Source organism: Gouania willdenowi, chromosome 3, assembly GCF_900634775.1.
Source record: "Gouania willdenowi chromosome 3, fGouWil2.1, whole genome shotgun sequence".
In the NCBI taxonomy this organism is placed as follows: Eukaryota; Metazoa; Chordata; class Actinopteri; order Blenniiformes; family Gobiesocidae; genus Gouania; species Gouania willdenowi.
In genome coordinates, this window is record NC_041046.1 from 31,090,543 (window position 1) to 31,106,528 (window position 15,986).

Here is a 15,986-nt window from a genome sequence, read left to right on the forward strand (position 1 = left end):
ACAGACGAGTTGAAAATAAACACCTCTATCTTCATCAGTACGACTCTGCCTTGGTGATAAGGTGAGGACAGCTGATATCCGGGAGGACCTCAGAGTAGAGCGGTTGCTCCTCAAAGTCAAGAGGAACTAAGTGCGGTGGTTCTGGTAGGTCCTTAAGAGAGTCAAAGGACCAGGGGTTGAAAAGTGACATTCACCAAAACATTTGGAAATTAAAAGTGGGATTTTATATTCTGTCACTTGTAAAAGAAATGTAAAAAAAAAAAAAAAACCATGTTATAAATTTTAGAAAATATGTATTTTCTAAATATGTCATTGTATGTTTTTTTTTTAATTTTTTTTTTTATCATTGTTGTATATTGTAAAATATGTTAATATTACATTCCCATGTTTTATTATCAATATATGGGCATATTATTATTATAGAATACATTTATATACATAGTATTTTGTAAATGATTACCTATAATATTATATATTGACTTGTGTATATGATAAAAAAATGAAATATACAAGAATATTTTATGATTAAAAAACACTATTTAGATACTGTGCGTGTGTGTGCGTGTGTGTATGCGTGTGTGTGCGTGCCTGTTTGTTTGCGCGCACGCGTGTGAGTGATTGAGTACGCGTGCTTGTGCGCTATGTTATCTTTAATCTTTTATCTGATCTCTAAATGAAAAGTCATGCGCGCCGCTGGACTGCACCGCGTATTACGTTCGCTGTAACAAATGGTACAGTCCATTTTAGGGGTTTCCAAATGTGCCTTACATTGTTTTCTCGGACTGTAACATGTACAATTAAAAAGTGAATAGACTAATAAAACTCTTTCTCCTAGGTATTAGCTTTGCCACTTAGCCGACAATATATTTGGGATATGTTTTAGAATTTTATAGAATTCTGAGCCACCCATAGCGAACGTGAATTGGGTTAGACCATTGTGAAACAGGTTTCTTTTTGTTTTGACATTGATTTGAATAATGTAATAATAATGTGTTGCGTGAGACCCAATAAATTATATTGAAATATATTCGGTCAATAATAAAAGGCGAAGTCAGTTAAACAAACATAAATATGTAGGGTTTTTTTTCTTCTTTTCTCCACGAATCGTCCGCGCTGGCGGCCATCTTGTCCCGGTCAGCTCGTTCACCCATAAGATTGTGTAGTAGTGGTGCATGTACTTTTTAAATAACAATCACTTGCTCAATTTTCTACCATTTTCAAACGGTTTAGTTTGTTATAAAGGTCATAGGTGTCGTTTTAACACCTCACTAATGGGTGAATAGTTTTGGATGAAGTCATTAATATGTCAAATCAATATATGAGCTACTAAAACTCGGCGTACAGAATGGCAGCAGGAGACATATGTATACTGTTATTATAGGAATATAAAATGATAAAAAAAAAAAGTTTATTAAATGTTTAGTTTAAACAAGTAATAAATAAAAAATATTGTATCATAGTAATATTTCATAAATATGACATTTATTTGCAATTAATAATATGAACAAGATTTCCCTTTACAAATACACATCAAGAAATACTGCATGTTGAAATCCCAGAACTAGACTACTGTGGAGGTATACACATGGAGGACAGAGGATACTTTTAGAATAACCACATTAAAATAGTTGTAAAAAGGTGTCCAAAAGAAACATTCAGTGATTGATTAAACAAACATATTCTAAAAAGTCTTGTGTCAACAACAATCTTGCAATTCTTTTGTCTCATCTTTCCTCTGGTTCCACGGACTACGTCAGAGAGCTGCCCGAGGCAAGATGGCCGCCGGTGATGCCAAGGCAGAATCCACCGTAAAGCATTTAGCTTTTACACACGCTTTCTCCGTCACAACCGCAAGACGAAAGTATCGCGAGATTACACAAAGGAAGACGGGAGCTTGTGTTTGTGTAACATGTGAGGAAATGCACTGAATGTCCTTTAATTCAAAGACATATCCGCTAACTTCATGGCGGCACGACTGAAGGTAAATCCACAGAGACACTTTATAACAGTGATTACCCTGAAATTGTAATGTTAGTAACACTTTGTGCGGTCGTCTGCCTCATTAAAGCTGAAAACAGCACAGCTTCAACCTGACTGAAATGACCACAGAGACGCATGCTAGACTCTAGCTAGAGGACCATTTACAGCTTAAATTAAAAGTTATTTTTTTTAGTTAGGCTTTCACATGACTCTTTCTTTCTAACCATGGCTGACACGTTGACACATAAGAGACATAAATGTCAAAGCTTTTTACATTTAGAATATTTAGTTTTCCCTTAGGATCGTTTGCTTCATAATATGGAAGCCCGTTTCCGCCACTACGGCAAGTCATAATTATGAGTTAGGAAATTAATAATTATGAGTTAGTAAAGTCATAATTATGAGTTCGTAAAGTCATAATTATGAGTTCGTAAAGTCATAAATATGAGTTAGTAAATTCATAATTATGAGTTAGTAAAGTCATAATTATGAGTTAGGAAAGTTATAATTATGAGTTAGGAAAGTTTTAATTATGAGTTGTTAAAGTCATAATTATGAGATACAAACTGAGCATTTGCAGCAGTCTACCGACACTGACTCTTGGCATTCTACTATTAATTACACTTTGACTAGAAAAAATAATTCAAAACACACATTTTGGTTATTTATGCTGTACGTAGAATTCAACACATGGTATAAAGTAGGGGTGTTGAAAAAAATTGATTCGGCGATATATCGCGATATTACATCGCGCGATTCTCGGATTGATTCTAAATGCATCCATTTTTTTTTTTTTTAATTTAATACACACATATATATATATAAACCTTTATTTAACCAGGAAAGTCTTTTCCACTGCAGGTGACATTGTAACTGCACAAAGAAGTGCTCTGAAACCTGAGCATGTTGACCAGCTTGTGTTTTTTCAATAAAATCTAAAAAGAAAGTACTAATGTTATGCATTTATTTGTTGTTCTAGGCATATACCTCAGTTAAGTTGCACTAAAGTCACAGCATGTCAAAGCCAATGAGTGTAATATATGCCAATAAAATAAATTTCATATATAATGTTCTCATGAAGGTGTACACATTACAGATGAGTTGTTTCTTAGGTCATATGTTAAAAAAAATCGCAATAATCGCCTTATACTTTAATATCGAGATACATTGTATCGTATCGTGACGTATGTATCGGGATACGAATCGTATCGCCAGATGCCAGGCAATACACACCCATAGTACATAGTGTAGAAAATAGCACAAGTACATTAATAAGTCTATTGCAAAATGATTCTGTCACATTTTTGTAAGTTTTTGTGCAAATTTACATTACAAATAATTATCTCTTAGCTATGGCTTTCTATCTCATAATTCTGACTTTCCTTCTCAATACTATGACTTTAATAACTCATTATGACAAACCACAGTTTAAGGATTTTCAGCATTGTGCGTTTTTTTTTTTAACTTGTGTCAGTGTTTTGTGTATCATTTAGTTTGATATTATGAGTGACCTTATTAATCATTACACCATGTACATAGTGTTGTTGTTATTGGAAACATGTTGATTCAGGAAATGCCTCTATGTAACTATTAGCAGCTCCATGACGACGATGAACGCTTGATGTGACATTTGTCACGTTCCTGTCAACAGAAGCAGTTAAAGGAAGCTGTGAGGATCATCAGCTCAGGAAGCCTTCTGTTTGCTTCCTACCTCACAGTAGTGGGAGATGAGCGTTTCTATGCCAACCAGCTGATGCCCCTGCTGCAGAGGATTGTGGGGGCAGAGACCGCACACGTGTTGGCTGTGAAGATGATCGGCCTGGGTCTGGTTCCTTTCAACCGGTACAGGGACCCTGCCTCATTGGTGAGACTTCCTGTACCTTCTTTTGAGTTGTTTTGCTTTAATTATATATGGCATAATTCTTAATTAAAACTTATTTTTGTTGGTTTTTATGTTTTTCCAGGAAGTGAACATTCTTGGACTAAAGTTCAAAAACCCTGTTGGGATTGCAGCAGGCTTTGACAAACATGGTGAAGCTGTGGATGGTTTGTACAAGCTCGGCTTTGGCTTTGTTGAGGTTGGGACGATCACGCCCAAACCTCAGGATGGGAACCCCAAACCGCGCGTATTTCGACTCCCTGCAGATGATGCCATTATCAACAGGTACATTTAAAAAAGACTGCTTTGTAGGGATGTAACGATTAATCGTAAGGCAGTTAAAAATCGATTCATAGGGTATCAAGGTTCACATCGATGCTGTGAAAATTGAATCGCAGAAGTCATGGCGGCGGGCGAAATCTGCTAATACTTTCTTTCTGGCCGCCTTCTACTCTTAAACATATTCATAAATGATTCCTTACCCCTTTAGCACCAAAAGAATGTCTGTAATATTAAGTGAATATCTGTAAAAGTCACGTTTTTCTATTAACTCTGTCTGCTAGCATAGCATCTCTTCTTCACTGCACTTAGCTGCATGCCAACCGACCACTGGGTTAGCATCGCCCTCTGCTGGTTCAAACAAATATCTGACGCAAATACAGTGCAGACTGTTTTTTTTTTTTTTTTAAGGTCCAATTGTTAAGTCACAAAATACATTTTCAGTTGCACTTTAAAAAAAACAAATAACTATTATGCAGTTTTGTATTGTTTACTATGGAACCAGAAATTAAATGAATAGGCTTCTTCATTTGTATTATTCCTTTATTTATTTCATTCAAGATTTATTTTTAGTTAAATTGCATTGTTCGAATAGTTCATCAAGGAATTCTTTTGACAATGAAAAATAAAAGGAAAATAGTAGTATTTTCTAGTTTTTCCCCCCCCAAAAAATAAAGGAATATTTTTCAGTCATTTAAGTACAGTCCCATTTTGTAAAATGAATCGTGAGAGAATCGTATCGTGAACCCAGTATCGTGAATCGAATCGTATCGGGAGTTGAGTGAATCGTTACATCCCTACTGCTTTGTTATTGATACTCAGACAGTTAAGGGCACGTCAAGTTATAGGAATAAATAAGCAACTTGAAGAACACTCCATAACGAAGGAATGCATTTAATATGCTGTTTACTAAAGTGGAAACTTATTTATAGTTATTATTACAGAATGTTTTGTGTTTTCTTTAAACTTTGGTTATGTTTGGTAGTTTAACCAAACGGTTTTCCATAAACAATTAAGAACAGCTTGAAATTCATTTTAAAAACTCTAAAGGTCCCTGAACATCAAGCATGTAATGTAATGTTTCAATAGAACAGCTCTGTTAGAAAAACGCCTTCAGTTTCAATCGTTTAATGTTCACAGCTTTTATGGTATTGTGTTGGAGAAGTGTTCAACCTTTGTTTTACTGTTTATGTGTGTGTGTGTGTGTGTAGGTATGGCTTCAACAGTTGCGGTTTGTCTGAAGTGCAGACTCGGTTAAAGGCCAGAGAACAAATACAAGAGGAGCGTAGTAAAGGTTAGCAATCTCTGGTTCATTCCACTAAATATTTTTTGACTTTTTTACTGTGTAAACGTCGAGCTAATGAAATATTGGAATAAACTCACATACCGGGAATATTTCCTAAATATCTCTCCAGGAAGGGTCAAAAACACACACACACACACACACTACACTCTGTAAATCTAAGTGATGTGTACATAAAAAACAGTTGCGTTGAGTGTTGCATGGGTTTCTTGAGGTTGAAAGATGCTTGAAAATTGTCTCTCTGGTGCTCTTCAGTTTGGGGATCCAACTTAAAGTTTTGTGAAGATCAAAGGAACCGTTGATAAAAAGCTTTTCTTCCATGAGGGCTACAGAATCATAAAAAACATCAGTCAGGAAAAGAAATTGTCAAATATACCTAAAGGTGTGTTTTTAACAATAGGGGACAAACTCTTACCACACGCTTTGGTAGTGGCCTACTGATATGTTTTCTGTTTAGTCCATTTGTTTCAACTCTTGCAAATGTAAAAGTAAAATCAAGCAAGAATGTGTTGATAATCATGGTAGGATTATATAACTCCTATAGCCAATTAAATAAAGGAATTATTGATTCATTCCCACTTTCCAAGCTAGTGTTTGGAACTCTATTGTTCTTCACCTAACCTTGCCCCTTGTTAAATAGTTTTGTCACACTTGCTTCAGGCTCATTTGGTACATCGGCATCCTCTGCCCAGGTTGAGTCGCATGTCGGGTGATGCAGTCTGTAATTATCCTGAATCTTTGCTATTGTGTGTGTGTGTGTGTGTGTGTGTGTGTGTGTGTGTGTGTGTGTGTGTGGGTGTGTGTGTGTGTGTGTGCGTGTGTGTGTGTGTGTGTATGAGTGTGTGTGTGTGTGTGTGCATGTGTATATGTGTGAGTGTGTGTGTGTGTGCGTGTACAGCTGGCCTTCCCCTGGGCATCAACCTGGGAAAGAACAAGCTTTCCCGGGATGCAGGAGTCGAGTACTCTGAGGGGGTTAGAGTGCTAGGCCCACTGGCTGACTACCTCGTGGTCAACGTCAGCAGCCCAAACACACCAGGGCTGCGTGACCTTCAGGGGAAGGCTGAGCTCCACCAGCTCCTACATATGGTACTATTGTCTGAATGACTAATATCTGATCCCACTGTACCCAAAACGTCAGCATGTAGTAAATAATCCTGATGTCAAATAGGGAGCACATCTACTTTCATAAATGATCAGGTTAGCATTTTGATTATGCTAAAGCTATCTACGTTGGAAAATAAAGGAACTAAAAAGTTTAAGTTGAATTAATTTCCTAAAATAGTTAACATTCTTCTTATAATTTTTTTTAAAACCAAATAAAGCAAACATTTCTACATGACACTGAATATACTCTCACATGCATGTTTTGGGAAAATATTCATCATTTACACCTAATTTGTCTCTATTAACGGGTAATCCAAGAGACCAACATGTAAATATTGACACAAAATCTGACGTAATGTGACGGACTTCACCTTCTGAAAGGGAAATACTTATATGACACACACTAAAGCTTTACTGACATGTTTTGGGACAATATTACACATTTCCACATTATTTATCACTGTAAAACAGGTGATGTAATGTTTAGCTTTAGCGAGTTTAGCAATCAGCTTGACATCAAATCTCAAACAAAATCTTGCCCGATCTTAGCGCGTGCTTGTTTCGGCAAATTTCTGCTGCTATATGAACTGAATGAAGTTAACTCCATTAACCGTATTGAGCATGTTTGGCACTATTTCTGAAAGTTTATTAGCCTGTAGGGACGTCTAATTAGGGCAAGCTGACAAAATGGATACAAAAAGGAAATGTGTAAACTGATGTGGAAATGGCACATGTAAATGGGTCAACTCTGAGATGGAATTAGGGAAATTTAGAAATGGAAAATCGGAGGCTGTACAAATGTCAGGTTGAGATAAAATTTTCTTGGACATTTTTACTCACATTATATGCTCTGCCCTGAAGTAAAACAATCCTAAACAGTAAGGGCTTAGATTTATGCAGAGCATTTTTTGACCCTGAAACTCATAGTGTAGACAGAAACCATCATTCATTTACACCACAGTCACACTATTGGAGGTAAGCCGCATCTGCAGCCACAGCTGTTCTGGGCCAGTCTTGAATAATCCGTAAAAACGGCCATAAAAGACGGGTGCAGAATTATCAGTTTAAAATTGTCAATGATTTAGATCTTTAGATCTTGCAACTCAGCTGTCTGTTTTGTGTCTATTCGTTGTCGCTCGCTCTGTTTGTCTGTGTGTGTTTATCTGTGTCACCTGATTCCCAAACACTCTGCTCAGGTGTTGAAGGAGCGTGATGCCCTGCAGGAAGAACACAAACCTCCAGTCCTGGTGAAGATCGCTCCAGATCTCAGTGCACAGGACAAACAGGATATTGCCGATGTTGTCACTGAGGTTTGGATTCACCACTTATTTACTTTCACTAAGGCTACGTTTGAAATCACATACTAACGTATTGCTCATACTGTCTGATGTCAAAATGAGTATGTAGTGTGTTTCAATTAGATATTATGGAAAGATTAAGTATGCGAGAAATACCCGCATGTATACTGTATCGGGACATTTTTTAAGTGTGCATGGTGCACACTAGTCATACTCAACCGCCCCATGATGCATTGCAAGTAAATGTAAAATTGTCCTGGGATCGGCTTCAAGCTAAAAATCAAACATCCCTGTTTAAAAAAAAATACATCTCTTCTCGTCTTCCATTAGTTTTTAACGCTTTTATAAATAGTGATCTTGTTTTGAAGTTAACTGGAAGGTTAGTCAGTTGCACAATGGTGGGTCTCCAAAAAATCTCTGAAATTTCAGCATGAAATGTGTTTTTACGTGAGTTCTTTTGGATCAAATGAGCACATGTTGATATTCTACTTAGTCACTTTCTCATTTAAAATGTTTTCAGAACTTTCAAAGGTGTTGAATTAACAGAGGTATTTAGCCTCAGTGTGCTTCAGGTTTTGTCGTAAGTTCGAAATGCATCTTGGGAAACTTGGAAGTATACTTTAGTGGGAACGGTCACCATCCTATTTCTCCTAATCATACGTAGTATATAGTAGACAGTATACAGTATACTCACTGAGTTTGTAGTGCATTGTAAGGAGTACGCCATTTTGAACACAGCCTAAGTGAATTATAGCAAAATTACAATAGCGGGTATTTCAACCCATAGAGGGCAGTCACTCTGGCATTAGACAACAAAAATGTTAAGAGTTGGATTGGGATATATCAACAGCACTACTTAATACCCAAATACATATCTATTCATCAGAAAGAAATGGGTTTGGGGTTTGGTTACTTTTTAAGTAAGTACTTAAATACTTTACCAACTGTCTCGTGGTTTGTCACGAGGCTCTTTGCATTAAAGGAATGCAAATCTGATGACCTGTGGTGAGCTTCTCTTTCATACTTCTGATATGTTTACTACACTTTAAGCCCTGCTTCTGTATCTGTTTCGTGCTTGCAGCTGGGAGTGGATGGTTTAATGGTGTCCAACACTACAGTGTCTAGACCGGAGACTCTTCAGGACCCACAGAAGTCAGAGATTGGTGGGCTCAGCGGTCAGCCTCTCAAAGATCTTTCAACTAATACTGTCAGAGAAATGTACAACCTCACCAAAGGTCCGTGTAGTGTAACTATCAGTTAGACTACATTTCCTCACATTCCAGCCCATTACTTTGAGCCCGACTGAGCTCTGTTATTTTTTAATGTTATTGCAGGTAAAGTGCCAATCATAGGAATCGGAGGTGTGGCCAGCGGGCAGGACGCAATGGATAAGATCCGAGCTGGTGCTTCATTGGTTCAGCTCTATACTGCTTTAGCTTATCAAGGACCACCTGTTGTCATAAAGATAAAGCGAGAGCTGGAGCAACTTCTTAAGTAAGTGACAGAGGTGTAAAGAGTACTGATATATCCTTAAATACTCAACTACAAGTAAAAAGTAGCTCAATTGTTTTTTTCTTTGGGGGGGGGAGCAGTAGCTCATTGCGCAGGGACATGGATTGGGAACCAGAGGGTCGTCAGTTCAAGTTCCGGTGCGGACCAAAAATGCGGAAGTTGTTCTGGTAGCTGGAGAGGTGCCAAGGGCACCTCTCGAGCCCTGTAGAAGTGCCCTTGAGCAAGGCACTAAACTCCAACACTACTCTGGTGAACTCCCTTCATAGTAAAAGCAGCCCCACTCTGGCATCTCTTCATTAAGGCATGTCCACTAATGCATGGCTATATATTCTTCTTAAAATGAAATAACACCAATTAATTACATTTAAAAAAATAAATAAATAAATAAATTATCAGGCTCTAAGTATAGCTACATTTATGAACTCTAAAACTGACAAAATAACCTTCATTCAATGCTGTTTTGGTGCCGTGCATTACGTTTAATCTGGTTGGTTGACTATGATGTGATGCATTTGAATGTGTGGTCATTTCATTTTTTGTAGTTTCACAATGTTTGCTCCATCACAATTGTGCTTCAACATAAAGTCCTATATTTGGTCTTGGTTTGCTTTCTCACATCATAAAAACCGCACCATGCTTTGTTTGAGACAAACCGAGACCCACAATAAATAGAGGACCAGACTGCTTGTTTTGCTCCGCACCAGACTTCGAGTGAGCTTTCTCATATCGCAGAAAGACCGGACTATGCGAGGAAATGAAGCATGGTGCGGACCAAAGAGGTATGTCTAAAAGCGCTCTTCATTTTCATCCTTACTGAGTTCATTTTAAAACAGGGAAACAATCTTTGATGAAAAGTGGAACATATATAAGAAAAAGTCAACTTTCATGACTGATATTAGCAGGTGAACCAACTGTTTATGATTGCTACACTCGAGTGGTTTGGTGTGAAGTTTGCATCTTCTCCATTGACTTGTTTTTTCAGGAACTAGTTTTCCTCTGCTGCTGCATAATACATGTATTGTAATTATTTTGTAAAAGCATTGCATTTACAAGTCCACATTGTTTAGGTTTTTTGTTAAGATTGCAAAAATGCAGAATAAAACCCTCAAAGCTCTTTGTTGAGTCCATGTTCCTGAGATCCAGAGGTAGTGATTTCCAGAGCTGGGGAGCAGAGCGTCTCAAAGCTCTGCTCCCCATGATAGTAAGGCAGGCTGGGGGAGTGGACAGATGAATGGAGGAAGAGGATCTGAGGGAGCAAGATGGAGTCTAACTGGAGTTTATGGAGGGATTTGTTGGGGAGACCAAAGAGAAGGGAATTGTAGTAATCAAGCCGGGAAGTGACCAGACTGTGGACAAGGATAGCAGCAGGGTGAGGGAGGGGCCGAGGCGATTGACGTTTCGGAGGTGGAAATATGCAGGCTGGGTGATATTATTGATGTGGGGTTTTTACGATTGTGTGCTGTCAAGGATGACACCCAGACTCTTGACCTGTGGAAAGATGGAAGAGTTGTCGATTTAGATGGATAAACGATTGGATTTGGAGAGTGTTGATTTTGTACCAATGAGGAGAACCTCTGTTTTGTCACTGTTTAGTTTTAGGAGATTATGATTTAACCAGGATTTAACTTCTGTGATGCAGTCGGTAAGGGATTGGTGTATGAGGGTAGAACATGGTTTGCTGGTGAGGTAGCGCTGGGTGTCATCTGTGCAACAGTGAAGGTGGATAACATGTTTGTGGAAGATATTGCCTAGGGGGAGGAGATAAATGATGAAGAGAAGGGGTCCCAGGACTGAGCCCTGGGGCACACCTGTAGTGACGGGGGAGGGGTTTGATTTAAACGATTTGAGTAGGATGAACTGAGTGCTGCCTTAAACCAGTTAAGGGAGGTATGGGTAATGCCGATGGAAGCTAATCTGTTTAGATGGGTGGTGTGAGAGATGGTGTCGAATGCCGCACTCTGGTCGAGGAGGATGGTGAGGAGTCCAGAATCCGTTGCTGTAAGGAGGTCGTTGGTTATTTTTGTGAGTGCTGTTTCAGTGCTATGGAGGGAGCGGAAACCGGACTCGAACTGTTCATAGAGGTTATTGTGGGATAGGTGAGAGTGAAGTTGGCTGGCAACTGTTTTTTCAAGAATTTTACTGATGAAGGGGAGATTGGAGATGGAACGGAAGTTATTGTATGTCTGTTGCTATGGCCGATAAGAACACGTCTTCCTCTGTTTTTCTGCGCATTCACTGATAATTCTCTTCTTTCTTTCTTTGTTTGGACAGAGATCAGGGATTCAGCAGCGTGTCCGAAGCAGTCGGAGCTGATCATCGTGCCGCAGAAACATTACGCCAAGCACAGACTTCACTGTGAGGGAAGAAATAACATGGACATTTGGGATGGAGCAGCAACTATGGTTCAAACTCTTTTAACAAGAAAATGTGATATTCACAATGTGATTATCAGCAAAACTCTGGTAAACATCCACACTCGTTTTTCAGGCATAGATTTCAATGGACTTGTTGATCGTATTTATTTGTGAATAAAGTATTGTACGTTTTTTTGATGATGAAACTTCTCTTCAGACTTAGTTGTTTCCTTTGTTACAGTGTAACAGCCGTTAATCTGTCTCCGATGCAAACTGACACCACAGTTCTTAAACTGTTCAGTAACACTGACAAGGCTGACTATACGCTGTCATTATTAGGACATGACACCTGTCATTAGCATGAATAAGGTGTCATGAACGCTGTCATTAAGTGTTGTTCATTGCCCTAACCCCACTAGATCCCTCCACCTTACCAAAAAATTGCCAACATAGCTCCAAAGGCGTCATACTCTAGCGAACGACACTTAATGTCAGCCTTCATGAGACTTTATTCATGCGAATGTCTGCGTAATCTCAGCCTTTCGTATAAAACCTCAAAGTGTGATCAAATGTTCTTGCCTCATTTTTAAAATATGTAAACCGACGGTGCATTTTTACAGTAAAAATGTGTTTCATTTTAAATGGAATAATAATAGTGACCAGATATAGAAATTCTTTGCCACATTAAATACATGATGTAAATGATTGTTTCTTGTTTGCGTAAAAGACAAATTATGCTGTGAGGAAACCTCCCACACTTAGAATAGATGAGATGTTGAAGAATATATAATCAACCGTATTAAACGTAAAGTATTGGTTAGGAGCAACAGAGGAAGAGGTTTTCTTTTGTTGGAAGCAGTGCACATTTGTGAGACATTTCAAAGGCAGTGTTTAGTGTGGGAGGCATAGAACAATCCACAGGAGTGAAGGGAATCTCTGGAGGAAACCAATGTCAGACTGTCACAGACATGGGATCGATAAAACCCACAGAAGATATCAATGCTGGAAGCACTTCAGAGAACAGTGGAATAGCTTTGCACAGCGTCTTGCCATGATGAGTTTAGGCTAAGAACATTCTGAAACTGGATTAAAGCACATCTGTGAGGGAGAAAAGATTGCACCTTCATAGCAGTGAAGCTGCTTTGAGTCTAAATCAGAATTTCTGCCAGATAAACTTTTAAGTCCCTGCAGTGCAGTGAGTTACTTGGTGTTATGCTGAAGCTGTTGCTTTTCTCTTACTCTACACAATACAAATCATACATATATTCATGTGTAATAATTGACTAAATTGGGTTCAAAGGTGACCCTTTTTCCTTCTAGTCAGGTTACATGTTGTCTACTCTGGTTTGGGATGATGATGGCAGGGAGGTTATTTATTCTCCGTAGTTGTTGACGGCAAGATTTTCTGTATTTTATCGTTTACCATATTGTATTTCATGACAAGTCCTACTGTGTATATACAGTATAGTGATGACGTGAAGGAGGCTTTTATTTTTCCTAAATCTTTGGTACTACAAATCAGAAAAAAAAAAATGTAATGTTTAATGGTGCCATTAGATTTTAACCTCACTTTTCTTTTCACGCTGATCAATAAAAGTTTTACACTTTAAAAACTCTTTTAAAATGAATCATGTTTTCTACTGCATTACAAGGCCATGTTTTATTATCAAGAATATTGGCCAATTAATATTATTTTGATAGATTTATATACAGAGAATGTATGTATATGATTACCCTTGATTATAATACAGTATATTAACTTCTTTATATGAAAAAAGAAATATAAAATATTAAAAAAACACTATAGTATAGGGTAGGACTAGATACTAAGTTAAATGCTGTCTTAAGTAAAACATTGATTATTTGATGTTTTCTGCATTATTACTAAATTTACATACATTAATCAATACTGTAGAATTGGAGGACTTCCTGAGTAGAAACGTGCCTGTGCCTTAATAAAGTGAATTTGATCAGAGCGCTGTCCGTTTATCATCCGATGGATTAATATTGTATAACATCACACTTTTACGCATTAACAATGTCGACAGCTTCCTGCCTGTGTTCTTTTCTTCCTGCTTTTGCTGCAGCAACAGTGTTGTTTTTGGTCTGAATTATGGATTTTAATTATTCACATTTTTAAAGAATTATTTCTCAATTGTGACGTAGATAGCTTTAGACAGTTTCTCCGTGATTGTGATTGTTCTGACGATGCAATCTCCACCCTGTCACAGGAGCGCACACCTAGACAGGCTGAAATCACCTCGCTTAAGTGAACATATTTATATCCTGTTTCGTAGGACAGGGGCTCTCTGACAGAGAATGTTTGGTTAGGTGAAGCCTGCTAAACCGGATATTCTTATCCAGCTTCATAGTACAGGTCGTATGAGCTGCAAACATATCATTGGCTTTCCAACCATGACGTATAGAGAATGAAAGGAATTGCGTCTTTTACGTGTGTGTGTGCTCTCAGACCCAAAGCCAAGCATTCCTTATTTGACTGTAATCAAAGCAGACTGTGCTTGTCTGTGGATGGATGTAATAAAAGTCCTAGGCTTCAGGCAGTCACAGGTGTGATCAAAGAGACTCACAGTGTGACACCACTGGGTTCAACATTAAACCTAATGGTACTTGAAACGTCCACCGTGTCCCTTAAAAATCCCCATCGTTCAGACAAGTAGTTACACCGAGCATGCCAAACATTTCCCACAGTGCAAACTGCCAGAGGTGTGAAGAGTACTCAAGTCGAAGTACTGCCACGGTTCCCTTACATACAGTAAACATCTCATATATGAACTTAAAAAGAAAGTATAGTATTCTATATTAATCACACATTGGGTAAATCTACTGACATGTCGGCTCAATAGGAAGTGCCATAAAAAAAAGACAACAAGGCAACACACAGAAAAACCTGAAAGGCGCCCGAAAAATAGTGCAATGCCGATAAAATAAAATAAAATAAACAACACAATTATACATAAATAGAAATAATAATATTAAAAGAATAAAGGATGCAGATATATACATATTAACAGGCAGGGGCAAGGAGACATATATATACATATACATATTTACTGACAGTACAATGTCCTGTACTGTTTTATTGAACAGTCAAACTGCGGTGGGAATGAATGACCTGCGGTAGCGCTCAGTCCTACACTGTGGGTGATTCAGTCTGCCACTGAAAGAGCTGCTCAGACCCTCCACAGTCTGATGCAGGGGGTGAGAGGTGTCGTCCATGATGGATGTCAGCTTGGCTACCATCCTCCTTTCAGGTGTCTTGATGTCGGAGCTGGCAGTTCCTGATCGATGGTTTGTGGCTCAACTAGTCTGGGACACTCGGATGGACTATCCTTCTAACTTATTCTATTTGCCCTTCTGTTGACTAACCCCAACCAGTCGAAGCGGATGGCTGCCACCCCTGAACCTGGTTCCGCTGGAGATTTCTTCCAATAAAAAAAATAGGTTGTTTTTGATGTGGATCTATTTGGGTTCTTCCTTTCTTTCTTACTATGAACTTTATATTTTGTTAAGCGCTCTGAGATGACTTTGTTGCAATTTGAGGTATATAAATAAAGTTGAGTTGAGTTACCCACCTCCTCTAGTTGGTCCCGTGAGCAGCCCAGGACATCACTGGCCCTCCTGACCAGTTTGTTTAGTCTTTTCCTGTCCCGGTCAGTGCTGCCCACTCCCCAGCAGACCACAGCGTAGTGGATAGTAGAGGCTACCACAGAGTCATAGAATGTCCGAAGGAGGGGTCTGCTGACCCCAAACGACTTCAGTCTGCTCAGGAGGTGGAGGCAACTCTGGCCCTTCCTGTACACGGCGGTGTGGTGAGACCAGTCCAGTTTATTGTTGAGGTGAACACCCAGGTACTCAGCTGTCCACCTGCTCAATGTCCGAGCCCTGGATGTTCACCGGTGTGTGCGGTGGAGACCTTCTACTGAAGTCGATCACCATCTCCTTCGTCTTACTAGTGTGAAGACTCAGATGATTTAGTTCACACCAGCTGACAAAGTCCATGATGACCGACCTGTACTCCAGCTCGTCCCCCTCAGACACACAGCCAACAATAGCTGAATCATCTGAGAACTTCTGGAGGTGACAGCTGCTGGAGTTGTAAATGAAGTCCGCCAAGTACAGGGTTAGGGGGAACGGTGAAAGGGCCGTTCCCCGTGGGCCCCCTGTGCTGCAGACTACCACATCAGACGTACAGTTACTCATCCTCAAGTACTGCGGCCTGTCTGTGAGGTAGTCGATGGTCCATGCAGCCGGATGTT

At 38.9% G+C, this 15,986-nt stretch overlaps 1 protein-coding gene across 6 annotated transcripts in view; it reads left to right on the forward strand.

The window, feature by feature from the left end:
- dhodh (dihydroorotate dehydrogenase) overlaps window positions 1-11,921 on the forward strand; it is a 58,287-nt gene extending 46,366 nt beyond the window's left edge. Inside the window, exons 1-10 of one of the 6 annotated variants that reach the window (XR_003676291.1) lie at window positions 1,857-1,981; window positions 3,632-3,844; window positions 3,945-4,144; window positions 5,350-5,432; window positions 6,340-6,527; window positions 7,742-7,855; window positions 8,925-9,078; window positions 9,178-9,337; window positions 9,436-10,134; window positions 11,627-11,921. Coding sequence is in view for 2 of the 6 variants with exons in the window: in XM_028477075.1 (XP_028332876.1) it covers window positions 1,964-1,981; window positions 3,632-3,844; window positions 3,945-4,144; window positions 5,350-5,432; window positions 6,340-6,527; window positions 7,742-7,855; window positions 8,925-9,078; window positions 9,178-9,337; window positions 11,627-11,714 (1,218 nt within the window). In the remaining 4 variants the exon portion in view is untranslated. Of the gene's footprint in view, window positions 1-1,856; window positions 1,982-3,574; window positions 3,845-3,944; window positions 4,145-5,349; window positions 5,433-6,339; window positions 6,528-7,741; window positions 7,856-8,924; window positions 9,079-9,177; window positions 9,338-9,435; window positions 10,135-11,626 lie in introns of those variants that run through there. The other 5 variants (XR_003676294.1, XR_003676293.1, XR_003676290.1 and 2 more) reach the window with 5 other exon arrangements.
- Window positions 11,922-15,986: the final 4,065 nt, after the last annotated feature.